Source organism: Sylvia atricapilla, chromosome 11 (assembly GCF_009819655.1).
Source record: "Sylvia atricapilla isolate bSylAtr1 chromosome 11, bSylAtr1.pri, whole genome shotgun sequence".
Lineage (NCBI taxonomy): Eukaryota > Metazoa > Chordata > Aves > Passeriformes > Sylviidae > Sylvia > Sylvia atricapilla.
Window position 1 is genome coordinate 17,030,711 of NC_089150.1, and position 27,865 is coordinate 17,058,575.

The window sequence follows — 27,865 nt, forward strand, 5'->3', positions numbered from 1 at the left end:
TTAATACAGCTTTGTAAGTTAGTACAGATGGTGTCCTCTACTTAGCAAAACCGATGCAGGTATTTTCTTTGTGATCTCAGTTTCAAGAAAAGCTTCTTACTGAGACGAGAGCTGGGATTTCCTATATAAAACAAAAGTATATTTTGGTCTTAGAAGCATGCATTTATCAAAGCTATCTCTCCAATTAAACCTCTTTTTTATGTTCTCTTAGTGTTCCTCATGGTCCAGGTCAATTACAGATAAGAAATAATTTTCTGGTTTTGAAACTTAAATGTAAATACTATCCAGGACAGCTGTAACTGACCACTGAAATAAAGTGAAATGAGACTTGTTTAGAGATCTCCCCCTAAACCCAGAATGTGTGATGGGTGTCAGAAGTGGTGCTGAAGGTCTCTGTTCACTGCCTGTTCCCAGGGAGCTGATCCGGTGTCTGAAGTGGTACATGGACCGCTCGGCCGAGCTCGTGCGCCAGGACCACATCCAGGAGGCCATGAGAGTAGGTATCCACTGGGAGCTGCTCTCTCTTCCTCTGGGACCACAGAAGGGCACTGGAAGGAGATGGGATCAAGGGTAGTGTGGCACTGGCTTCCTGTAATTGTTTAACCAGGTTTTTATATATATAGCCACAATTTTAGTTTTAGAGGGAGATTCATTCTTGTGCCGAAAAAATTGAAAGAGTGAAGTCCCCTTAAGCCCTTTTGCAACCCTGTGGAGAACTTAAGTGGGACTTACATCCAGTAGGCCAGTGGGCTACTCTGTTGATGTGGGCTGCACCTTGCCCTCCAAGCAGCAGTAGGTTTGAGTGTATCAGGCATAGGTGCTATGGATCAAAGTTTTGCTCTTCATTTATGGCTGTGACACAGCTCCATTGTACCATGACTTGAAGTCCAGGACTATTTTAGGCAGCAGATAAATGAGTCTTTGTCTGGATGGAAATCCTCAGAATTAGCACAGCACCTGACCTATAGCTCTGTGATGGGAGCATGATGTTCCAGAGAGGCACAGCTATGAGAAACACCAGGAATGTTTTGGTGCTATTACAGAGAAATTGGAGCATAAATAAAGTATTCATGTAACCATGTGTAATAGTAAGCCTGGAAGTCAGTGTGTTAAGTGCATAATATAAGATGCCAACATTTGCAGGAGTATGTTTTTCTTTGAGTGAATGCCCACCTGCACCTTCTGCCTCCAAGGGGACTGGTGTCCTAACACCTGGGTCTGGGCACTTGGAGAACCAGAAGCAGTGGCAGTGATCAGCACTTGGATTTTGTCACTTGCCAGTACAAATACATGTACATCATCTCACTTCCCAGATCCCCTGCTAGGATCCTATTCACATAATACAAGGGCATTACACCAGTCCTTGCTTTGTCTTTGTATTGACATGCTTAGGAATATCTTCTTTGGAATTTTCAACCACAGATTCATATGGAATGGTAAAAATAGGGCAAAGATGTCTTTTCAAGGAATTAGCAACTTTCTCATTCTTCTTTTTTTTTAATAGGGAAATACAATATCCTTATACTTCTTTTTTTCTTAATTGCAAAAAAAGCTATTAAAGTTATGAGATAAGAGGAAGATCTCCAGCTGGAATGACTTTGAGGAGGTTTTCTTGCCTCTCAAACCACTGATTAGTGCTTTATGCAGTGCAGCAGAGAGAGATGTAGGATATTGTCCCTATGTGATCTGCATTTCTTGAGCCTCATAGCAGTCCTGTTTGGAATTAGTAACGACGGGAATGTTGGAATGCAGCTGGGATTAGGGAAGTGACTTTGTGAATGGGGTACGCTGTGTCTCGGCCTCCAAGGCATCTCTTTGCTTTCTGGGGCTCTCAAGTGCTGGAACGTGGCTGTTCCCTCTGTGAGGGAGGTCAGTTTGCAGACCTGACAGCCCAAGCCTTTCCAAGCACAGGAATTAAAATTACCAGCAGAGTTTGTGCAGACTTGACAGCACATCCTCTGCCACCCACACTGCTGTCACATCTTATTCAGACAGTTGCCTTTGCAGGTACCTCTTGCAGGCCCAAATTCAGGTCTTTATCTTCTCTCATTACAGTGAAGTGATTGATTTCCTTCTTTGTTCCCAGATTTTATTTCAGGCATTTGGAACAAGTTCGTACCAAAGACATTATCATTGCTAACGTGTCATTACTAGGACCAGATTCTAGCACTGGGGATTTCTGTGGTCTTTGATGTGTTCACCACACTCTTTGCATTAGCAGGTCTTTGAGAGAACAGGATAGCTCTGTATACCTTTTTCCCTGAATTATCTGTTCAGTGTAGTGCCCTAAAGCTGGTGCTGGAATACTCTGCACTCTTATGGCTCCTGGCTGCTCATGTACGTTCATGATGGACATGCTAATGTCTCAGAGCATTCTGATTTCAAACACTGGCGTTAGCAGAGTTCTAGAGGTTTTCTAAAATGTCTTGCCTCCCTCAAGACTGCTTTTAATCCTCAAAACCTCCTGTGCAACTTGGAGGAGCTATAACCGAAAGGACATTTCTGCCTAAACACAGCATCATGCTCCTTTATTGTGCCCAATACAAAGCTCCACGAAAGTTGCATTTAGGAAAAGCTGCCTGTGCCTCTCAGGGGGCTTCTGTAACCAAGTCTCCATGAATGGCTTCACAGTCAGTCTTGCTGTCCCTGAGGAAATTAAGAACTAAGGAACTGTGTCAAGGAAATGCCCTTCCAGTTTCAGTTATCTTCCAGCAGAACTATAGGTGGGTTTTGCCTAGATTAGGAAACCAACAGCGAGGGCTTTCCTCCCTCAGGAGGTTTTCCCTGAACCTTCTCTGCTGGCCACAGGGTAGAGGTGCTCACATATTACTTGAACGTGCACACAGACTGTGTTTGTAAGGGACCTACTTTAATTTGACACTGACCTTTTGTATCATGCCAAACGTCACTGAAGGCTGAGATTTTATCTCAGTGCACTTGTATGTCTTTAGGCTCAAATACACATCAGATTTGTGATGTTACATGTAGTAGGAGTCAAAGTTAGTCCTGGTGCTGACTTGTGGTACCAAGACTTGGTCTGTGTTTTTAGCATCCCAGCCATATGTGCCAACACTGGGGACTGTGTGGGCTCATTGTCTGTGCTAAGGAAGTGCAGTGTTCTGAGCCCTGTTACCTCACCTTCCACAGGGAATTATGGAGGGTCACACACGAGTGCTCTGATTAACTGCAAAATGTAATCCTCCCACTGAAGTTATGAGCCTTCAGATGAGATTTCTGGCTGTCTGTACTGAAGCCCCAAAGCAGCTCCTACGAGCACTGCGTGTGCTGGGCTTGGTGTCAGCACAGGGATGTCAGCCTTGGGGAGCTGACTGGGAACCAACTGGCCTTTGTCTGGAAACGAGCCAGGAACGCAGCTGATATTTCCTGATGAAGTTCTTTGGTGTAAGGAAGCTTCACTGGGAGAGGGTTTAGTACAAGAGTATAAATAATAACTGCTGGATTACCAAAGTTGCCATTATTTCTGGGGGAAAAAAATGCTCTAAGAGTCAATGGCATTTTGAAATCCATGATGGCTTCATGAGGAGTTTCACATTCCCATTCAATATCCTTAAAGCTGTGGCATTCTAAAACTTACAACATAGCATTGCATCCTTGTGCATATTGGGTGGTGGTTCAGTGAGGGACTCTTATGGATGCAAAAATATGTCTTGGGACCAAAATTTGTGTTTGAATTAACTTCCAGTTTGAAGTGAAACAAGGATATTTTCCATGGAATACAGTGAAATATTACTAAGGTTTCTGTACAGCCTATAATTGCTGAATCTCCAGCCTGTTCTTTTCGTGTGCTGGATTTTGAGGATATCATCAGACTATGAATTTTCCTGCTTTGCTGGTGGATCCTGTTAAGCCCTAAGGGAAGGAGTGATGTCCCTGGTATTTGGTGCATTCTGGCACTGACAGTTGTGCACAGCCAACACCAAGGACGTGTGTGAAGTGTCACCTTGCTGGGCTGGTGTCTCAGAACTGTTGATAGGGCAGTGACTTGTTACAGCTGCTCAGAACCATGTGATCCCTGCTGCCAAATAAATGCTGTTCTAAATAATGCCATTTACAAAATTTTGAAAGAAAACAGAACAGCTTCTTCAGACACTTCAGTCATTGTGCCAAGTCGTGAGAAAACCAGATGTTTCTTACCTTGACCAAAATTTTCCTCAAATTATATAACTCAGATTTGTCTCTTTGATGTAAATGCATACTTTTTCTGTTAGTGGGACATGCAAGGAACAAAGAGTATTGGTTGAGAATGGGTACTTGCCTAAGAGCAGCTCTTCCTCAACTGACTTATATAACTTTAATAACCTGTTTTTCATTCTCCTTTCTGAAGCTCAAGATTTTAGTTATTATGCATGTAGAGTCTTTCCTGGTTATCTTTAAAGCTCCTTTATTTTCTTTCTCTCTTTTTCTCTGTCTTGATCTCCTTCCTCTCCTGCTCCTTAAGGCTTTGGAATATCTTTTCAAGTTCATTGTCCAATCTCGGATCCTTTACTCCAGAGCTACTTGTGGAATGGAGGAGGAGCAGTTCCGTTCCAGCATCCAGGAGCTTTTCCAGTCCATCAGATTTGTGCTCAGCTTGGACAGCAGGAGCTCTGAGACTCTCATCTTCACACAGGTTTGCTATTTCCTACGCTCCCATTGGCACACCACGAGGCAGCTGTTCTTGCATGGATACAGGGTGTGGGTACATGGGGGTTAAATGCAGGTCAGTGGAGTTTTCCCCCCTAACAAGCTGGTGATGCTGGGATACAAGACACCCATTAATGGCATTAGACAGTAGCTTTGCACAGATGAGCTGGGGGCACTCTAAGAGGAAGTGACTTCTCACATAAGAGTGAAAATTTTGCTGTTTGCAGGAGGAAACTTTGTTTTCAAGTCTCTCTCATTCCTACATCTTATGGTTGGCCTTAAGAATTTCTCAATCCTTCATTATAGTACTTCAAATCAATACTTACAGTCACAGCAGCATCACAGTGAGAATTTCAACTGTTGTATTTGCACTCAGATAAACAATTGCAACATGTGCAGAAGTTACAGTCAGACTCACGTGCAGCCTGACCACAAACATGTTGTGATGCCCATACTTGTATTTAATGTATCATTTCATATGGCCCAGAGGACTTTATGGAGACTCCATGCAGGCTGAAGACAACACTCAAAGTGAGAAAGGATGCTGCTGAGTTTTGGGTTCAGTTTTAAAGAGCACTGTACTGCATTACATACTCCTGCATTAAAGTTTTAAATGTCAAAAATGCTGTTTTATGCCTCTGCTCAGAGAATGTCAGAAGGGAGCACCCAGAGCTCCATGGTAATGTGAAGGTGGTTTGTAATCACTAATGTAGAATTACAGATGTTTGGAACACCTGCTGTATTTTGCCAAAGAAGCAGCTGCTGTGAACATTGCAGCCAAGCAGTGACTCTGCTGGTTCAGGAAGCTGCCAGTGGAGTGATCTCTTTCTTAAGGAGCTGCTCTGAAAGATGTGAGAACAGCTGCTCTAATGTTTTATTTAATCACCCTTTAGTGGGTTTAATAAGATGTGCCAGGAACAAGAGAAATTGGTGCACAGGGTTTTGCAGACAAAGTGATGGTGAATGGAAACAGTGTCTTCTGAATGTTTTCCACTCGTGTTGGTCCCAAATATAGAGGGAGAGTCACTGTGAGGATGGGGGTTTTTCCCTTTTTCTCTTTGTTTCTCTTTTTAATTTTTTTCCTCCTTTCTCTGACTGTGGTATTTCTTACTCTGGAGTTTTGTAATTTGTAAAGCCTGTCCTTATTGAATCTTTGAAAAGTTTACTTTTTGTTTCCCCCTTGCCACTGTGTTGCCCCCTGATCCCATTGCCCCCTAGGCCCCCCAGCCTGGAGGGCAGGCCAGCGGAGCCGGGACAGGTGCCCCACAAAAATGTGGGGGCACAACAAGGCCGACCTTTAATTGTGTAAGTAATGATCCCCAGGACTGCTCAAGTGTTTCCTTGTGGATGTTCCCGGTTAATCTCTTTACCCTACCCCAAACACTTTTCCTGCGTATAAACTGGAGTTTGATGTTTACCTGGCCAGTCCTTAAAAACTTGGAGATGAGGAATGTGTCATTTATTTGTGCAATTTATGGCATCCACACACCAAAAAGACAGTACTGAGGGTGTACACAAGTTTATATAAGTCAAATTGTTTGGAGGAGCCAAGCATTTGTTACTTATTTGATTATTAGTTCTGGACAATTGGTAAATACCCACAGAAATGCTTGAAGCCCTGGCAAACATAATTTCTCTCACACTTGTCCTCTTCTCCAGGATATTTGAGAGATCTCAGTATCTCAATTTTTTCCAGCAATGAGAGTAAAACTGATTTCCTTCCTCCCAGGCAATTAGCTTGACATGAGTTCTGTTCCAGCATATTTTAGGGTGTTGTGCAAGAATGGGATCCTTCAAGGAACTGTTGAAATTATGTCCCCTCAGAACAGCTCCAAATCTTCCTGAAGAGATCCTGTGCCTACCCTTGGGCTGCTAGGGGTTATACAGAAATCCTTGTACTTTCTAAGTAATAGAAACTTTAGGAAAACTCCTGTAAGGATTTGTTGGGCCAATATTGCAATTTCACTTATATTATCCCAAAGATAAAGACAGTGACTGGATTTGTGGCTGTTATGGCCTTCCAAGAGTATCAGGAGCCAGTGAAACTATTTATACTTATTTATTTTGTTAGTACATTGCAGGTATGCAGGAACAAATAGGTGACAACACCCAGGAGGCCTTGTGGGCGTTTGTGTAATTTGAGTTGATTGTAACAAAAGAAGATTTTGAGAGAGAATGAGTGAAAGAAGGAGTAAATTTATATTCAAAATAATTTAATGGACTCTACCATGTTAGTTGTAAAAATAACTTGATTTTGCTCAAATACTATTAAATAGATTTTACTGTTGAAGGAAAAAAGACTTCACAAAGGAGGCTGGGATTGTATGGATTAGGAGAGTTATGTCAGTATGGAAGAGATACAGAAACGTTTATGCAATGAGAAAACAAAAAAATCTCTGAGGAAAAGGAAATACTGACAGTGATGAGACTCTGGAAGGGCAAAGCTGAACAGAGATCTGCAGTGAAGTCTGGTAAACCTGAACCTGTGCAGGAAATCACTGGGGGTTTGTGTGGAGAGCTTCAGGGAATGGAGGTGGGAATGTCAGGCAGGGAAGAGTGGAGGTGAGGCTGGTTCAAGAAAGCAACCATCCAGGAATTTAAATAGTTATAATGAGGAAGCAGGTGTGGAGCTTGGGTAGGATGTAAAAGAAGGGAAGAATTTTAAAACATGAAAGGTGGTGGCAGTTGTTTGATAGGACTCCAAGTGTGCAGAACTTGAGCGTAGGGTGATGCATGGAATTTTCTACTCTTGTGAAAAAAATTAATCGAAAACCAGGAATTAGGACATGAAGAGGTTTTTGTTGCTGTTGTGCTGACACCATTTCTGCACTTTAAGAAGCACTCTCAAGGATAGCTCCAGCTTACTGGAAATATCTGTTACTGCAAGAATCACATGCACACTCGCATGATGTGGTGCCTCTTTCACGTGGACCCACCCCTGCTGCAGAAATCCTGGAATGTCACATGGCAGAGCTGGTTAAAGGTCTGTCAGCAGGTTCTTCACTTCAGAATATTTTCTGAAGAGTTTTAACTGTCTTAGGTAGTTGCTTAGTACAAACAAATGGTATGGAACTCTAATTAGGAGCAAGTGTTGTGTTAACTGAAAAAAGTAAATCAACTATGTCCAAAAATCAGCTAGTAAATCAACTTGTAAATCAACTAGTCCAAAAACTGACTATCTTTTGTTCTCCGATAGCTCAATTTCTTTTTCTATTTTATAAGCTGTATTCTAAAATACAGCTTTTTGAAGCCATATCTATGTGCACAATTTATCCTAGGATTTACTATTGCAGCAGCACTTGATTTTTCTGTGCTACATGTGACTTGTTCCCTCTGCGCTCCAGGTACCACAAACCACGAGCACCAGCTGTAGCACAGTGTGTAGTGGCTTTGTGCAGACCCTTCACTCAGTGTTCCTGCTGTTCCCACCTCAGTGCCCTGAGCTGCAGGTGGCACACTGAGGTGCTGAGCCCCGTCCTGTACCTGCAGGCTGCCCTGCTGAACTCGTTCCCCGCCATCTTCGACGAGCTGCTGCAGATGTTCACGGTGCAGGAGGTGGCGGAGTTCGTGCGGGGCACTCTGGGCAGCATGCCCAGCACCGTGCACATCGGCCAGTCCATGGACGTGGTGAAGCTCCAGTCCATCGCCCGCACGGTCGACAGCCGCCTCTTCTCCTTCTCAGGTCAGCTGGGGCTCAGCCTGCTGCTCGCCGGGGCAGCGGCGCCTTGGGTTGTTGTTACAACACTGCTTTGGCAGTGGCTTTGTTGGAGAGAGCTCCCCGCCGAATGCCAGTAAGATTGGTAGCTATTTCTCTTGGCAGTATCCTTGGTAAATGTATTCGTTCACTAGGCTGGAGCAGGGTACTGATAAAGCCAACATAGTGGGGCTGATCCCTCTTTTCACAAGGGCTTTCACTTCAGAGCTGTATACACACATCATCCTTGTGTGTCCCAACTCAGAATATTCTGTAACTGTTAACTCTGTTCAACACAAATACTTTACAAGTTTCACTAAGGTAGGAAATGTTTATAAATCCATCCTAGATAAATTGTAGCTATTAAAGGTTGATAAACATACATTAAAAAATCAATTCAATTTTTAAAACTGCCAGATCTCACTTTACACTTTGCATTGCTCTTATCAGGACAGGAAGAAAACTTATTTTCCAGCCAGCTTATGCCTGAGAAACAGGAGGATAGTCATGTGAGAAACCCACCACATTCCTTTAATGTATCTTTATTCTTTATGTTGTAACTTTAGTATTTCTTTAGCTCAACACTTTAGTAACTCTTTAATTCTTAAAATTTTACTTAAATATATCATTGCTTACATATGATTTAAAAACAGAATTTTAAAAACTCTTTAAGAACTCAGTGGAAAATGAGTGAAGATTGTGAGTGTATTTCATAAAGGTCTGAATGAAAGAAAATATGAAAGTGAAGTGGAAGATAGAAAGCTCCACTGGGTTTCTCTTTCCTGTAGAGAGGACCTCAAGTTAGTGCACTTCAATTGTTGTACTCAGTACAAGGTGACAGTGATAACACCACAGAATTTTGTTGAAACCATCCATTGTAATTGTTTGTAAATGTTTTCTTTCCTTGCATTTGAAACAATTTTCCTTCATTCAGAGTCCCGGCGCATCTTGCTGCCTGTGGTCCTTCACCACATTCACCTTCACCTTCGACAGCAGAAGGAGCTGCTGATCTGCTCTGGGATCCTCAGTAGTATCTTCTCCATAATCAAGACCAGTTCTTTGGTAAATCTGCTACTTGATTTTAATATTTTATTTGCACCACTGATTTAGTAAAATGAAGAGTGAGACAGCTTTTTCAAAGTACCTTTTAAAAACAAGATTGTGCTGCCAGCAGGAGAACATCTGAAATGAAGGTCTGGTTCTTTGTGTGACTCAGAGCATCCTCGATACACAGTGTGCTTGCTGTTAGGAGGGGGGACTCACATACACCCTCACCAGCTTTGACACTGTTTAATTTTCTTCATTTTCATCTAAGCAAGCCCAGAGCTTAGACGCCAGAGGAGTTTAAAAGTTGTACACAGCTCAAGGACTTGTAGTTCTGCAAGAGACAGTAACTAGCACTTTGTGGTTCACATGAAAAGAATACTCTAAAATTATCCAATCAATGAAATCCCACTTACTTTTGGAAATTGCTGCTGAGTTTCAACACCCAGCTTTGACGGTCATAACACTCTGATCTCAGATGGTAACTAGATCATGTAAAGCAAAGTCTCACAAGGAGGGGGTGGTGAAGTTCCCCCACCTGACTAAAGTAGGAAGCTTGTGATACTAAATATAATTCATACCGATGTGTATTTCCAATTACAAGTCATGGTTCTGTGTGAAAGGAATGAGATGAAAGGTATCATGGAAATAAGCTAAAATAATACTGACATGGGAAAGGTTCCTGAACGTAATTTGCTCCTGTTGTGTTCTAGACCTTTGATTATAGACTAACCTTTATGGCTGTGACCCTGAATGTTTCCATCAAAGGCTGTCGAGGTAACACACATGCACTGACAGAACAACAGGATCTGGTACCAATGAGGAATTTGCTTGTACTTCTGTGAGCTCTGTCCCAGCAAGCCTGTGGTATGACTGAGTCAGCAGAACTGTCTTTACCTGTTCCATCTCTCCAGTTTCTAACTGTTTGCTCACCACTTGCTGTAGGAGGGGGATGTCGTGGAGGAGGTTGAGATGATGGTGGAGAGCCTCCTGGACGTGCTGTTACAAACCCTGCTCACAATCATGAGTAAATCGCAGTCTCAGGAGGCGGTAAGAGGGCAGCGCTGCCCGCAGTGCACAGCAGAAATCACTGTTAGTAACTAACAATCACTTTCTATTTCCTGCTTCTCTAACCTCTGGTTCAGTCCCTCACCACCACTGGCACCTCATCATCATCTCTGCTGCATGAATGCTCAGGGCTTTGTCTCTTTCCCTTAATAAGCCACAAACCCGTTCCTTCCTCCCTGCACTAGTGAGGGCTGCAGGGAGCAGTGGAGCTCAGGAAGCTTTAGTGGATTCCCGGATTATTTTCTTGTTTGTCTTTGCAGCTGGGATTGAGAGTTATTGCTTAAGACTTGAGGTACTGGGGAGCTGCCTGGGGCTTCACCCCTAAGGTGGTATCACCAAGGGCTATAATGAGTATCAGGTTGTGACCCCAAAACTGAAGATATGACAGTGCTCTGTGGTTAAATCCTTTTGCTTAACACCCTGGAGAGCTTTTGTCCAGGGTGATTGATTATTTCATGCAAATGAAACACAACATGCTTTTTCAAAAGAAATTAAGAGATGCAAAGTCAAGTGAGCTGTTGAGCTTGGTGGGAGAAGCCACCACTTTATCCAGGCTCCCAGCCTTTGCCACAGGGAAGAGATTTTTCTTTGACATGCAGTGGAAGAGAAGAAAAAGAAGAGAATTTTGCTATTCAGCCTTCTTTGTTCCTGGATTTCTGCTCTTTTCTATCCTAGCCTATTTTAGTGTATTTTTGTTTGTTGGAGTCTTTAATGCTGCTTTTGCACAATGTAGGATGTTAAGGTGCTGTTCGGAACATCCTTTTTTTTAAACTTGTTTTTTTTTTTTAGCAAATGGCTGAAACCTCAGCAGTGCTGCTGGGGACAGATGTGCACTAGGGTGCACTTCTCACAAAAGAGAGAAGGCTGGATCTTTCCTTGTTAGCTCAGATAACGAGATTTTCTTTGATACAGGACAAGAAAGGCACTGGCTTGCGAATGTCCAGTAATATCTCAGTTTCCTTTTACTGCTGTCATTTGGCTCACTGCTGTTTACCACATGCCAGCCCACACAGAAGCACACATCTTTCTTCCTGGTGAAGTTCAGCCCTGGAAAGTTTATTGCAACAACCCGTGTCACAGCTTCTGGGAAGATGCTTGAGCCATTTACAAAAACAATAAAATGCTTGAGCCATTTACAAAAGCAATGAAATGGAAGGCACAGTCCCTTGTATTTGCTCCTCAATTTACATTTCACAGCATGGTGATATGTGGATTCTTATTAGATATGGCTTAGATTTGTGCATTTTCCAAATTAGTTTCTCTGTTGCAGAAAAAAAAGTAGTGTTGTGCCAAGGGACTGGCAGTCAACAAACCCAGTCCTGATGTTTTTGGCACCACTTTGCTTGTTCTCTTGGACAGATTGCTTACCTTCTCTGTGCTTTACTTTCAGATTTGTAAAATGGGGGAGCTCCTGTTTGGAAAACACTTTGGGATACTGTGGTAACTGGTTAGGGTGTATCTGCTTTGCAGAATTACAGAAATGTAATTGTAGCTCATGTAGGCTTACCCCGACTGTGCTCGGAAAATCTGATTGCAGTCCTGTCAAGACTGGAGCTCTAACAGCACATACCTTGGTGAACACTAATAAGCCATATATTTACAAGCTTTCAGTCACCTTCTGTAGCCCAGCCTGACCCCAAACTGTACCTGCTTTAGTGGCTGGAGTCACTTAGTTCAAATAATTGCTGGTCTGCTGGCATGAGCTGCAGTCACACCTCTCACAGACACTGTATATGTAAAGTACTGAAAAGGTATTGTCAAAACCTGCATGCTTGGAGGATGATTTGTTAATGTCTGTATTAATAATTTTAAATTATTTTTTGTTAGACTACAGCTTTGATTAAAAGACCTTTAAAACTGGCATCTGTGGAGGAGCCTCCTGGAGGTGTATCCCCATATTAACAGTAACTCAGGAAGTGTTAACCTGAAGTACTTTCAATCTCTGTGCATGTCAGCTGCCCCCTCATAGGCATTGGGGCCATTTCAGACCCCTCCCTTTATACCTTCCCCCGGGTTAAGCTTTGTATCTCTGAAATTCCAGATTGTCTGAATGAAAGAGTTTCTCATTTGGTCAACAGGGAGAATATGTCTCCTGCCTTTTATCTTTGCTTCGTCAGATGTCAGACACTCACTTCCAGCACTTACTGGACAACTTCCAAAGCAAGGATGAGCTGAAGGTACAAAAGGATGTGGTGTTTGTCAGGTGATTCCCTGAGAATGAGAGAGCAGAGGGGAATCCCTCCAGCATCACTAGCTCTGTTAATCATTCCCATCCACCGGCACTCTGTTCAGGGACCTTCCTTTTACTTTTAGAATCACTGGTGTAGTGTTGCAAAACACATTTAAGACCACAGGGCACCGAATTATCTTTGTGACAGCAAATTGAGTCCCAGGATAGATGCTGTTGGACATAAAGGATACTGTAATTGTTACATATAACACACAGGCAGAGGAACTTGGGGATTTTAATCCTGTGACTGTGAAGTCAGTTGTTGTAAAGCATTTTACTACATGTTCAGTATGCACTGGAGCTTTCTTACAAAGGGTATTGATTTTATGCCAGAAGAGAATTTCAAGCCTTTTGGGGGTTACAAATGTCTCAGCAGATGAAATATTTTTGGGGGGAAGCTGTAACCTTACCACTCCACTTGCTACATGCTTTGTGAACATCAGCTTAAGTTATGGCTCCCCATGAACAGCAGGGGCTGGTGAGGGGCACAGGCCTCTGACATTTTGAAATGGCACATCTCACACTAGCAGAACTTCTTACCTCAACTTCGATGGGGAAGAGCCTGTTTAAGAGTCAGACTAATCCTATAAATAAAGACAAGCTTTTATATAAAACTATTTTCTTTAGCATGGCACTCAAATATGCACAATAAGAACAATGTAATGTGGTAGGAATGTCTGTTATCTTAACAAATGAAATGAAGAAGCACGGAGAAGTCTTTTCTGGATAGACTTTCAGCTTTTAAATATTTTGTGTGCATATAGAGAAGCTGAATAAATCAGGGAGATGAATTGGAATGATAAAATTCTTATCTTTAGGTTGCAGAGTTCAGTGTATCTCAGGTTGATAATTATCTGAGATTACTGCTTTTCTGGTAACTTTCAAATTGCTCATGGGAAAATTATTTGGAAAATAATTCATAATAAATTTTAGTAGCTATTTTAAAAGCCATCTAAACTATAGTTCCTATGTCACATTTGTGGAAAGGTCATTGAACTAAAATTTGTCTTTATGCCCAAAAGAACTGTATCTGATGATCTGAGTGTATGTTCCAAGAGTATCACAAAGGCTGAAGATTGTATATATTACCCTTTTTTCCCCCCATCAAATATGGCTGTTAAAATATTCCAAATACTTTTTCTGGCAAGGAAAGGCATTTTATTCACTTCCCACTTACCAGTGTTACACTTCAGGCAAAATGAGGCCAAAAGTCAAGGAGCTTCTAATGCTTTACTCTGAGCTCAGTTACACCAAGATATTAATCACACACCCTCCATTAAGGCATAATGGTAGTATGGTTTTGAAGAATCCCTGCTCTGCCAATTTTTCTGCTGTTTTGATTTTGTCTGGAAGGAAAACAAAACAACAAAATCATAGTTTGCAAGGCGAACAACTTGTCATGTTTAATCTTTGCTCTTGTTCTATACAGACATGGAGGTGCAGGTAGTCAAAAACCAGAAATGTCTTTAGGTTTGGGGATTTTTTTTTCTTTTTTTTTTTTGAAAGCAAACATTCAGCTGAATGTGTCTAAGAGCTCTTTGCTGCTGTGTGTTGCCAAAAATGGAGTTTTCTGTTACTATTTTAGAAAGCCTCTGTGGGAGTTTTATTGGACTTGGGGGTGTGGTTAGTTCTCAAATTGTGACATAAATCCAAAGAAATTTGGGCAGATAAATTAATAAAATGAATGCATAAAAAAGTGTTTATGAGTCCAGTGTATTTGAAAATAGCTGTGCATTGACACTGGAACTCTGGGTGATAGTATGAGGAGTGAAATACAATTATGCACATAGGGAAGATTTTCATCTCCTTGTAGAACTGAAGATTTTAAAGTAGCTGCAAATTGTGTATTAGATACAAATGAAAGGAACAAAACCATATTCCAATGTATGTTGCTTCCATGTTTCCAGGTGAATAGCCTTGCAACACAAAGCTCAAGTAGAGCACACTTAGCTTAAATGTCTTTCTTACAATCAAGAAAATAGATTCACCTGCAACTGCTGCAGATTTTAAATTGTTTTTCCCTATGTGACAGGAGTTCCTCCTGAAGATTTTCTGTGTGTTTCGGAACCTGATGAAGATGAGTGTCTTTCCTCGAGACTGGATGGTGATGAGGTTGCTCACCAGCAAGTAAGTAGAGGAGCAGGTGTCAGGTGTTGCCATTCTGTGGCAGCCAAATCCTGGAGGCAGTGATTTTCCTCAGACTGAGATGTGAGGATCAAGAGAGGAGCTCTGGAATGCTCGTCCTCACTGTGCTGCTGTTGTAACACTCTGGATCAAACCTATGGTTCATGGGTTTGTTAAACTCCACTGTATTCTCAGTACTGTCAGAGTTAACAGCAGAGCTGAAGGAGCTGCCCTGAGGGTGAGGGGTCCAGCAGCTCCAGCACATGGAGCAAGCCCAGCTCCCCACACCAAGGGGTGATTCTGGACTCTCGCTCCCTTGTCAGGGAACGCTGCTCTGAACATCTGTTCTTCCCCATGAACATCCCTCCTCAGCCAAGGGAGGAGAGGCATTCTGGTAATTTGAAAAAGGGGGAGCAGACCCCAGCCACAGCCCCAAAGCATTACACAGAGTTCCTTCTCAATTCAGTTGTCATCTGCCATTTTAATGTTCCCTTTTACCTCAGTCTCTTGCTTCTGCTGGGTTGAGTACTGTGCTCTTTGGCTCAGCAGCAGTGTTGAACACGGGGTGGCTGGAATTATTCACTAGTTTCCTTAGCTAAACTAGCTGTGGAATTCCCACTGACTGAATGACAGCTGGAACATTCCCACTCTGAGGAAACTCCATGGAAATGCTCCTAAAGGCTGTCTGCTCAGTTGAGCTTAATGCTCTGCAAGTCCACCCTGCTAATGAGAAGTGAAAGAAGTGCATTTCAGTAATTCAAGCGTAAAGATTCAATGAAGTTCTGGAAGAAAAAAGAAATCCACCTGAAACAGCAGCTCTCTCAGATGCTGCAGGTTACCTGTTCCCTTGGGCGTAATTTTGCCACAAAGCCTTAGACTGACAGGCACACTTAGCAGTACTGCTGAAGTATTGCTTGCAGCACATCAGAGATGTGCCCTTCTTTTGATACTACTGTTGCTTTATCTACTTATCTATTCTTATCCTGAATCTAAGATGTGCCTTAATTGCCTCTCACTAAGGTATTTGTAGCCACCAACAAAAAATAACGCAGGATCAAATATCGGCAAAATACTCTCAAATATCTTGAGTTGAATGAGAGTGAGATAAAGGACCATTGTATAGACAGTGGACAAGGACAGCTCAAAAATTCTTGAGCCACTCTTCTCTGGGGAAAAAAATCTTTCTGCTTAGAACCAGGAGGAGGAGTGTATTATTCCATTTCCCTGGTGATCATATTGTCCAGCAATGCAAAATAGACAGGATTTTAAATGTGTAAATTCTAAAAGTTAAAATAATAGTGAACATTCATAATCTGCATTAATTAGTACAAATTCTTCATTAAAACATAGAACAGTGACTTCTGTGTAAATATCACCAATTACACAGAGAATGCACCTGTAGTAAACCCAGCACCACTAATCACTATAATATGTTGTATTGCAGATTCAAATGTTCTCTTTTTGTTTTCTTTTCTTTGTTTTTGACTGCAGTATCATAGTTACAACGGTTCAGTACTTGTCTTCTGCCCTGCATAAGAATTTCACAGAAACAGACTTCGATTTTAAAGTAAGAATTGGTTCAGAAAATGTTCTCACATCTTTTCAAACCAGCAGTAACAAAGGAATAGGAACTGCCCTCTGAATTAGCTGATGATATTTGCAGCATTTATTAGAGTGTCCATCAGGAAGATGATCTATCTAATAGAGGACAGGAATGGAATCTGCTGTGGAATCAATGGGAAGTAGAACAGATACAGTGTGAGATCAGATCAGGAAAATTCAGTCCCTCATAAATGGGAAAAGTAATTCCATAAGCATGGGGCTAATGGAGCATGCCATCTTCCAGACTGATGGATAGTGCAGTGTAAACTCAGGCAGTGCTTTTCCTGAAGTTGGGGGATTCATTAACTTCCTCTCCCAAAGGTCTCTCTGGCTGATGACACAAAACCTGGATGGAGGAAGACCATCCTAGGGAGTGCTGTCCCTGTGTCTGGTGTAGCTGGAGATGGGCAGCAAGTTCAGTGTTAGTAAGGAAGAGCTGCCAGACATGCACCTAGGCACACATGCACACACCAAGCTGGCAAAAAACCTCCTCTCTTTGGGAAAACAGACCAAATTACAGAGATCTCCTTCATGATATAATTCATGATCTCTGGGGATTCTTGACAGATAAAATCCATTCAAACATACAGAAAAACAATTTAAACCTTTGTTGATGTCACCAAGTTTATTCATTCTTGAACTCTGGTGCAAAGAGGAAACCCAGTGACATTGCTTTTGTGGGGGTTTTAATTTCAGTTCCTACCAGGTTCTAAATAATCCCTTTGTACCCTTAAGAGTTGACATGTATCTCCATAGTAGGAGATACATTGATGAAGCCACCCCTTGATAACCAAAAGGAGTCTGTCTTTCTCAGCTTCTTTTAAACTTATTCTCGGAGTGTAATGTTATAAAATTCCTTCCCTTGTCACAGGTGTGGAACTCTTACTTCAGCCTGGCAGTTCTGTTTATAAACCAGCCGAGTCTCCAACTAGAAAATGCCACACCACCTAAGAGGAAGAAGATTCTGGATAAGTAAGGATATGTTTTGTTGGGTTCCCACCTCCGAAAAGAGCCTTATTTTCCTACCATAAGTATCTGTGATTTATTATGAAACCTAGGATGTGGAAATGCCTGGGAAATTAATAACTGCATGTCCCAATACAGCAATCAGTGATCAGTCAGGTTGTTTGATATTCTTACATTGACACAAATGTGAATTGATTTTTTTTAACTGATTGATGATTTTTTCACATCACTGCCTTGCAAGTTTTTGTTCCCTGGGCAGCTGTGTGTCTGTTCTCTCTCAGGTATGGTGATATGAGAGTGATGATGGCCTATGAGCTCTTCAGCATGTGGCAGAACCTGGGTAAGCCTCTCCCCCTCTCACCTGTCAAACAACGCCAAAGGAAAACCCTGTTTCTGTCAGATTTTTAAATCTTTTTAATGTTTTGTGGCATCACAGAACCCTTTGTTTCTCTGAAGAGAAGCACTTCTCCCACCAGAACGCTCTTCTGCACTGTATTCTAGAGAAAAATTAAATGTTTGCTGATAGAGATCACAAATACAAGGATATGAGTAGGGGTGAATCACTAAGAGAGCAAAGGAGGTGACGTGAGTCAGATTGGATAATTTAATAATTTGGCAGCAAAATATTCACCAAGCCAAATACAAACATTTTACATGAAGGAATATAGAGAGGAGTTGCTATTCAAAAAAAACAATGGCAACAAATGTACCATGCTGATAATCAGCTGAAGGGGAGCTGCCTGTAAAATGCTGTGAGTAAAGGAGACTTTGTAATCTTTGAGAAAATATGTAAGAACCTGGAATAAGAGAAGAGGGATCATATTACTGTCACAGTGTTTTCCCTAAGTGCACTTGATTCTAGATGAGTTTGTCCAGTCCTGCTTTCTACAGTTAAAAGAAACAACATAACACAAAAAAATATTAACCCAAGGCAAGCTCGACAAAGTTCAGACGACAGACAAGAAGACAGAAGCGAGAAAATGGAATAAGCCTGATTTGTCTTGCACAACTAAAATGATACAGCCAGAACTGGTCACACTTCAAAGGATCTGTGTGGAGAATAAAAGGTCCTCTAAGATAACAGAGCTCCAATACCCAGAAAATGATGCTGGACAAACTCAGCTGAGAAGCAAGAGCAGACATTTATCACTGGCTGCTGTTCCAGATCAGGCTTTGTTGAGTTTCTCTCTGCAGCAGTGCAGTAGTGTGCCTCAGGTCCCTCCTGGAGCAGATCCACTTGGTCCCAGTCAATGGCAGTTGTGGGGACCAAGAGCTCTGTTCCTTGAAATCTAAACATGCTCCATTTAAGCACCATTGTTCTCACCAGCCCTTTCAAAATCTTCATGAATCAGAAGCACCCCTGGCCTCTTTTCCCCCAGTTAGTGTTTCAGTTTGGTTACTTTTGACAGTTTGAATTCCTTTGCAAGTAAAATGCACTGACAATTTTTGCTGAAGGCTTTCATAGTGAGTTTAAAAATGCTCTTAGAGACTCTGCAAGAAATAGTGTAAAGCAAATACTGATTTTTCATTCCTCTTCAGGAAAAGAACGTTTGCTTTTGTAATGCTCATGCTTACTATTACTACTGTGTAAATGTCATTATTGCAAGGGTTCCCTATTTTCTCAGTGACAGATAGCAAAGGCTTTTATTTAATTACAATTGTTCTGTGTTGTACAGGCGAGCACAAGATTCACTTTATTCCGGGAATGATTGGCCCCTTTCTGGGTGTTACGCTTGTTCCACAACCAGAAGTGCGGAATATCATGATCCCGATCTTCCATGACATGATGGACTGGGAGCAGAGAAAGAATGGCAACTTCAAACAGGTGAGAGGTCTTCCCAAACTGTCCTTTTCTTGCTCTGTCTGCTGTGTCCAGCTGGAAGCAAGGAAGTTTGTATTTGTTGATCTGTTTCTGACTGTGAAATGTCATGTAAATGCATGTAGAAAATTCGGGAGCTAATTCACACAACTAGCACAAGGCCCCCAGGGTTGTTTAACCAGTGCAAACCGAGTTTCCCATGAACATGGGGAAAAGGAGGAATGTGCTCAGCACATCACAGATGGGGCAAAGAATTTTGTAAGTGCTGGACTACTACTGCTCCCAGTGGGTTCACTTAGATTCTTAGTCAGCCATTAAATGGGTCAGGCTGAGAACCAAAAACAGGGATGTAAAGATTTGGCCAGTCTTTGTGAAAACAGTGCTCTCTGCTTCTCTGTCTTCAATTTGCAGCTAGGAAGTGGTATTATATAAATTAAATCATTATACAATGCCTTGGAACAGACTTTGTAGCTGTTTCTGTTTTCAGAAAATGCAGCAGCTCTCCAAGAAGGGTTAAGTCCAGCAAGAGCTCTGCAGTTTCCACCTGCTGTGAGCTCTGATTGCAAATCAGGGAGAGGAATCTTCATCATTCAGTTTCCCAGTCGTGGTCAGAGAATTGCTCAGATTTTCCACTGCAAACCATATCCCTTGAAGTGCAGAGCATTGCTAAAGAAGGATGGGTTTGCATCCTTGGGCCTCTGGATCCTCAGATGACAGTGTTAGTTGTCATTGCACTGGGGCAATACTGGGGGCCAGAGCAGAGAAGTGCTCTGAAGGAGTAAATCACCATTGAATTATCATAATTTGTGTCATTAATGATTTGCACAGTCATTAAAATGCCAGATCTAGTCTGTCATTCCAGGAGAATAGCAGACCTTTCCCATAACCTGATCTATTAAAGGCTGTGTGGAAAAGTATTACCAGGAGCTTGTTTTTCTTCAATACCCATGGTTGCTGTTATTATTGTTATTATTTACTGTTATATTGTTATTATTTACTATTATTATTACTGCAATAGCATTTTGATCATAGTTCTCTTTCCACTTGTTTTAGCGTAACAATAGAACAGTCTTTCTCTGGAATTTGCAGTGATAAGCACCTACTGACACCTTTGAGTTTCTGGGTTTATTTATATTTTCTATATCAAGATGAACTCTTCATAATCTTAGTTTAATTTTTATACTCACTAACGTATTTTAAACTACAGCTCCAAGAATTGCTTAAATTACCTGTGGAACAAATTTCCACACTGCTTTATGAAGAATATATTGTAACTTTCTGAGGTTAAAGATGAAATAATCATCTGCATTAGTTATTAAATAAATGTTTAAGTACCCCAAGAGATAATAAATCTCATTAACGTTATCTGCTGGAACCAGGGAGTTATTTGCTTTGCAGTACAATGCTGGAGAGCTGGACACGAGCATTACTGATTTCCTTTGTCACTGTAGAGCACAAAGAAAGGGAGGGTTTTTTTTAATTCTCAGCTTCTCTTTACCTTTTGAATATTCAATTGTTTGTCTGAAAATATAAAAACCCTGAAAATTCATTTTCAAGCCCTTTTTTAATTTTCTTCAGTAGTTCATGTTTTAACAAGGTTGTTTTTTCAGCAAGGCTGGATAACAATACATTCTGACTCTGGGATGAAAATAGGTCTCCCTTAAATGATTTCAGCAGCAAGAGCACCAAGTCCATTTGTGTACCACTGGCTGATTTGCTTTTCCTTCCCATCTTTCCTTCCTTCACAATTTGGCAGCTGAAAAATGTAGAGAAGCTCAAACTATGCTTGTCTTTAAATAAAAGCAAGCCATATTTCTGCAAATAGTTTCAGCCTTTAGGAGCCTCTGTCTTCACCAGTAGCAAAACTATCTTCTGCAAGATTTCTGACTACATGAAAGCATTTTGTTTAATGTTATGTGCATCAATTTCTGCCCTTGAATCAATTTTATGAGAATACCTGATATCACATTTGATGTTTAGGGTTGAAATTAATATGTATTCAAAATCTTTCTAAGAGAAAAACATAATGATGCTGGTGTGGCCCTTTATATAGTGAAAGAAAAAGCCTAAGTGTCATATATCATAGAGATACTTCAAACGTGGCATTTAATGAACAAATAATTTTCCAATATAACGATGCCTGGGTGATTGCAAATCAATTCCACCAGCAGAGCAGTGGTGCTGGATTTTCTGGTGTAGCTGTCACTGGAAATGTGTCTGAGTGATGGATTTGGTCACTTCTGCAGGTGGAAGCCGAGCTGATCGATAAGCTGGACAGCCTGGTGTCTGAAGGAAAAGGTGATGAGAACTACAGGGAGCTCTTCAGCCTGCTGTAAGCTTTGCCAGTTCGTGCTCCTCGTGTTGTGCAGGGCCACTGGAAGAGTCAGGCACTGATCTGTGCAGCCACAGATCCTTGGGGAGGGCAGGAAAGGGCTTCCTGGCAGGTTTCCATGGAATAGCTCAGCAAAGTAATGCTGAAAGTAATATAGAGACCTAAATTCTTCTTTGTCTTCTCTCTGTGGCATCTAATAAAAGGCTGCACACGTTATCATCCTCCTATCAAAAATTCATTTGCTGGAGGACCCAGGGCTCTTCTCTTTCCATTGCAGTGAGTGAGAGCCTGGCCTCAGGATTGTTTAGAGGGACAGCGTGCTATCTACTGAGTCAGGCCTTGTTAGAGCAATGGAGATTTTCCTCAGCATTTCCCTTTCCTCCTGTTTCTGAAGGCCCTGTTTTGGTTGGCTCAGCAGTTGCCAGTTGCTCCCTCCAGAGTCCATTGTGACACTGTATTTCTACTCCCTTTCACACCAATAATTCGTACTCTGAAGGATAAACTTAAGGATTTTATGTTCGACTTTACACTTCACTACCTTTGATTACTGATCTGTCTCCAAATTTAATTTCAAGTATTCCTAGTTTATTTCAGAAGGAATTATTTTGAACCCTTGATAGTCCAGACCAGTTAACCCTTTTTTTTTAATAGTCTAGTGAGATAATTAGCGGAATTTTAGCAATATATTCCAGACAATTTTATGTGGCCCCCAATAGCACACTGGCTGTCTGAGGCATAAACTTTAGTTTTGCTGGAACCAATTATTTTATTTCTGAATTTGCAATTGCACATTCATTCATTTCAAGCTAGATAAGCCTGCCCATCCCATGTGAATATCCTCAGGAAGTATGGAAATGTATTCAGTTTGGGTTTGTGTATATTCAGCCTTGGGAAGTCTTGGATCTTATGTGTACAGATAAAGTAAGTCTCTTTCAAGGATAAAGGAAAGGAAATATCTGCTCTTTTTTTTTATTATTCATGTGGCAAGAGGAAGTGTGTGCCTTAGCTCCAATTGAAGACATTGATTACCTGAAATGTTAAGAATTCAAGGGCTGTAGCTTTTTACTCATTTTTAGTTGATAGTGATTGGATGCATTACCCAGAAATACAGCCTGGAATTCCAGCAAGCAGTTAGTTTATATTTTTCACCGAGTTGTCTGAGAAGAATATGAGGAAACAATTTGAGGAAAAAATTCCACAAATTAGTAAATGCTGTGTGACAAAAACAGTTGATCCTGAATTCTACTGTATCAACTATACTGCTGAAAAGGGAATTGGCTCCCTCAGCTGCAAATCATCCAAGTACTGAAGAGTTTGCCCCTTTGGAGAATGTGACACCCAACAGAATTTCTTTCCCAGAAGTGGCAAATTCTTTGACTGGAAATCCAGCTTCAGGAAAATTGGCATGTAAATTTGCTGTCTTTCTTCACTTTTTAAGCACAATGTCCATTGTTCTCGTTCCAGCCTTCTCTCTTCCTTTGCAACTGTGTGAGATGGGTCCTCACTATGCTGTATGTGCTAGGCAGGAGAAGATTGCTTTTATTTCCAGTTTAAATACAATGTGATTCAGGGTTGTTGGTTGCTGATTAGAGATGAAAATTTATGGAAAGATGAGCAAAGAAGAAATATTTGCAGTAGGTTTGGACTCCCTTTCAGTTTCTGACTGCTGCTAGCAATATTTAAGCTACAGATAATAATGTGGGAATCTAGTATTGCCATGAGTGTTGCTCTTTTTCATAATGTGAGGATATTTTCCCTTCTCCTGTCAATTCTGTAATTCCCTTGTCTTTACTTCATGCTGCCTGGAGTAGAACCCAACTCTTTGGGCCTTATCCCAGGTAAGATGCTAATTCTTCTGGAATTTGTTTTATGAGGGAGAAACCAAGTTGTCTGGATCAGTCTGCATGCACTATACCATTTCCCTGGAAGCCTCAGCTGCTGTCTTTCCATCTCCAAACAGTTTGCTGGAGAAGATTGAGCAGGAAACTTGGCGGGAGACTGGGATCTCTTTTGTCACATCTGTCACTCGTCTCATGGAGCGTCTGCTCGACTACAGGTATCTGGCACCAGCATGTTCTAGGCATAAGAGGTGTGTCAAGATCTGGTACCTAATTCCTACAGGGAATATTTTTATTGACTGTCAGGCTGTATACATGTGGACCAACAGATCACTGCTGGGTTCTGAGCAAACATCCCAGATCCTCCTCTCTAGAGCCCTCATTCTCATTCTTGTGTGCTCCTTCCTGAGAGCTTTGTACTGAAGTTTATTCAGGTTGCTAAAACATTAATTCCTTCTATCACTGAAATGATCTCACCTAATTCAGCAGAATAGATGTTAAACAGCAGAGTGATCCCCAAAGCCTCGTTTAACCAAGGTGTGCTGGGTGCCTCATCCAGGCCTGCAGGGCTGGAGGACTTCCATCTGGGAACTCTGACACATCACCTGGTGGCTCATGAGCAAGATTTCACTAGAAATTAGGCAGCCTTCATTGAGTTTTAAACTGAAGTTTGAAGGACTGTTGTATCAATGCAGCCGAGCTTTGACTTAGTGAGAAGGAAATGTTTTAACTTTAGGTTTATATATACATACACACTCAGGGGTTTTTTTAATAATAGACAATTTGAACCTAGATAGAACTGCCCCAGATATTTCTATCTTTAGCCTACTGACAAGAGTTCAAATAGTTTTTTCTTCTGCTGCTGCTCATTAGAGGTGAAACCCTCTGACTAGGCTGGGTGTTCTGCAGTCCCAAATCCTTTTCTCTGCATTTTAGTTTGCTCTTTTTGTTATCCCTACCACTTTGATCCAATCTCCTGTTTTTTTCCTGGCAACAACTGCTCCACAACTACTTGCACAACCAGGTACTGGAGATACTTTTATAGGGAATGCAGGGGAGCAGCTTGGGGGTTTTTTGGGAGGCAGGGTGGGAGGTGTCATGTGGTTTTGGTTTTTAATGATAAATGGCTGGCAGCAAGGCAGCTTTGACACACAGATACATTATTTCCATACTTAATTGAGAAACACATGCCAGTTTTTATTTTAGTTTCAATCTGCAGCTGATTTGTCATTCCCAGAAGAGGGAACTGGAATGTGGCATTGGAATTGGAAAACACAGAGGCATTTCTTAGCTGTCAGTCAGTAGCAGTCGTAGTTCTCAAGATGGTTTGCCTGTGTCACTGCTTTAAAAATTTAGTCTCTTGTACTGTTTGAATAGAAATAATTTCTAAATATTCCAGAAAGAATAATTTTGTGATTTAATTTACCTATGCAAAAGTTAGTAATCTAACTAAATGAGTCTAAATCCCTCAGGTTTTATCCTTGTGTGCCACACCACACTGCAGAGCTGCATTTGTGGAAGATAAAATAGCTTCCAATTTGTTTTACAAGGACTGTTTTGGCAGATGTTTGTTTCAACATTGCTCTGCTTTCTCAGGGACTGTATGAAAGGAGATGAAACAGAAAACAAGAAGATTGGCTGCACTGTTAACCTTATGGTAAAGATGGTTCCTTTATCTCTTTGTGGTACTGTGAAATCTTGTTGAAACTGGGATGGAAAAGGCTGAGGTAGGAATCTGTGTCAGGCAAGTGACAGAATCCAAGCACTGGGAATACAGAAGAGAATGATGAGGATTGTGAGGAGGGCTCTAGTCCTACTCACAGCTTAAAGCAGGGCCAGATAGGTCAGGCACCTCAAGGCTGTGTCCAGCTGAGTTCTGTGTATCCCTGTGACACAGGTTCTACAACCTCTCTCACCTCTTCTTTCAGCTTTTGACTACCTTCATTTTGAAAAAAAGATCATGCCACGATAAAATTAGTGGGTTAGACGAGTGTGAATGTGAAAAGCATTATTACTTGTCTTTTCCACTAGGAATGTGCTCTCTTTTCAATAACTTTGCACTTCCACAGATGCTGCTGAGTGCTTGAATGAAGGAAGAGCCTCAAGAGTAAGAACTCTGTTTTTTCTTCCACAGAATTTCTACAAATCTGAAATTAACAAGGAGGAGATGTACATCCGCTATATCCACAAGCTGTGTGACATGCACCTGCAGGCTGAGAACTACACAGGTGGGGGGGACATTCCACAGAGTCTGCTTCAAGTCCTCGTGACATTTTTTTAACTCTCCCAATGTTATAATATCTGGTTCATTCTTCTGGAAAGAATTTGCATGAAGCACTTACGGCAGTTCAGAAGGCAAGAAGCTGAGGCCCAGCTACTTCCCTTAAGTTCAGTACTGTCTGTTTATGCCCACAAAACCACATGAGCATTGCATTACACTTCAAATTTTACATTAAAGTGTCCTTGGAGAAGATGGATTTAAAAAAAAATCACAACGGCAGAATGAAATGTAGAGGAAGATTAGGAAAACCACCATTATATTATCACTTGTCATATTTCCTCGCCTTGCAGTGCTGAGGGAGCACTTGGAACGTGTCTGGACTCTAATACTGTGTTGTCCAAGCTCTGTTTACAGCTGCAAGCCTCAAATCTAGTTACAGATCTGAACATCTGACTGTGCATTTAAATCAAGTAGCTGGTAAAAAGAGACTTGACAGATTTGTACCTAAAAATCGTGTCCTGCTATTTTAAGTAATTGACTCATTTAATGGTCCTCTGAGAGTTGAGATTTTTTTTCACAAACTATAAATCAGAAATCACAGACTGTATCAGAAGCAGGTCTGTGACCTTTCAGTATTGGCTGTGTTTATTTGCTGTCATTGATTCAGTGTTTCCATAATTGCCTTTCCTACAGAGGCTGCATTCACTTTGCTTTTGTACTGTGAGTTGCTTCAGTGGGAGGACAGACCTCTGAGAGAGTTCCTGCATTACCCTTCTCAGTCAGAGTGGCAACGTAAGGAAGGTCTGTGCCGTAAGATTATCCATTACTTCAACAAAGGGAAGGTATGCCAACTTCTTCTCTCTTCCAGCAGCTTCCTTCCCTTTTCCTGACTGACTTAGGGCTTGCAAGCCATCATCTCAGTTCAGTAGTCTGGAAGTAAATTTGTATCAAAAAGGGTTTATAGCATGACAAATTGGCTCTCTGGAAAAAAAAAAAAAAAAGAGAGAGAGAGAGAGAAAAGGTATTTCATTATGTATGGCATTTGGAATGGGTTAGGGAGGCCAACAGGACAAACACCAGAACATTTTTAAACCTTTAAACCAAGCCTTGGATCCTCTGATGTGGCAGAGTGCTACTTGCTCAGCTTTGGGAGGCAGGATTGCATTTTCTAGCTGTCTGTGCTAACTGCTCTGCTATGACTGCCTTGAGAACTTGTTTTGTGCCTAACCTACACAAGGAAATGGCAGGTAAATGCTATAGGGGCCTCTTTATTGAAAAAGGTTTAAGTCCTTTCAGTGTCACTTATTTTAAAGTGATTTTCAATTAAAGTGCAGTTCCATCCACTGCACAAGAAGAAAATCAATCCATTTCAATTTCATATATTGACTATGGGTTTTCTACAGTTAATTATATTTTTTTTTCAATTACTGCAGAGGCAGATGTTTTAGTCCCTGGTGTCATGGTGTTTTGGTGAACCTTAAAACTGACATCATCTGTTGGAGTGTTTTCAAATTTTTCCCTTCTCTAGGAAAATTCCTACAGCTTATGTTCTTGGGAGTTAACATCTGTATATGTTCCTCAGGGTTGATTTTGCCCGTGATGGCAATGACGGTGGCATTAAAATACAAATGTGAGTTGTTTCTTATGGGGCTGCCATTCCAGATAATTAATTCCTAGTCCCGGCAGTAGGAGTTGCATATGGCAGAAACATTTTGTACAGAACCTGTGAAAGGAAGATTCCTGTGTAAAGGAAGAAATAGCCCATTTATGAGGAAGTGATTAAGATTTTTTTTGTGTGTCTGCCAGAGTTGCTCTTTTGTGATAACACTGCATGTGGTTCTCTCATTTCACAAATTTTATGGGATTTTTCAGACTGCAGTTAAAAACAAATTACTGGCTTGTGCAAATATTGCAGTACTGTACTGTTGGACTAGACAAAGATGATAGAGGCACTATGGAAATCGAGTGAGCCTTTATTTTTGACAACAGCAGTGAATCCATATACATAGTGAAGGAGAGTAAAACTTGACTGATGTAATTAGGCTATAAAACTCCTAACAGATTATAGAGTGTTAACCTCTTAGGTTTTCTCCCCACTGGATGTTTTTGGTTATGATTTGTCTTCTAATCCTCCTTTATTGCAAATGGTAGCTGAATGATTAAATAATCCACTTAAGCAGTGTGTATGTCACCTCAGACTATGGAAGTGAAAGATGCTGAGAAGTCAAATCCTCCTTTTCAGCATTCCTGCTGTGTGACAGGGAGCAGCTGAGGGAATAGAAG

The 27,865-nt window shown here is 41.3% G+C and overlaps 1 protein-coding gene across 7 annotated transcripts in view; it reads left to right on the plus strand.

Moving 5' to 3' along the window:
- Positions 1-27,865, plus strand: part of DOCK3 (dedicator of cytokinesis 3) — a 185,393-nt gene that overhangs the window by 125,690 nt on the left and 31,838 nt on the right. For 5 of the 7 annotated variants that reach the window (XM_066326884.1, XM_066326888.1, XM_066326885.1 and 2 more), the window contains exons 22-38: positions 415-496; positions 4,460-4,630; positions 8,134-8,326; positions 9,273-9,400; positions 10,328-10,474; positions 12,529-12,627; positions 14,713-14,807; positions 16,296-16,371; positions 17,278-17,378; positions 17,654-17,712; positions 19,049-19,197; positions 21,438-21,523; positions 23,335-23,361; positions 23,484-23,579; positions 24,958-25,018; positions 25,496-25,589; positions 26,276-26,424. In XM_066326884.1, coding sequence (XP_066182981.1) covers positions 415-496; positions 4,460-4,630; positions 8,134-8,326; positions 9,273-9,400; positions 10,328-10,474; positions 12,529-12,627; positions 14,713-14,807; positions 16,296-16,371; positions 17,278-17,378; positions 17,654-17,712; positions 19,049-19,197; positions 21,438-21,523; positions 23,335-23,361; positions 23,484-23,579; positions 24,958-25,018; positions 25,496-25,589; positions 26,276-26,424 — 1,813 coding nt within the window. The remainder of the gene's footprint in view (positions 1-414; positions 497-4,459; positions 4,631-8,133; positions 8,327-9,272; positions 9,401-10,327; positions 10,475-12,528; positions 12,628-14,712; positions 14,808-16,295; positions 16,372-17,277; positions 17,379-17,653; positions 17,713-19,048; positions 19,198-21,437; positions 21,524-23,334; positions 23,362-23,483; positions 23,580-24,957; positions 25,019-25,495; positions 25,590-26,275; positions 26,425-27,865) is intronic. The other 2 variants (XM_066326887.1, XM_066326886.1) reach the window with 2 other exon arrangements.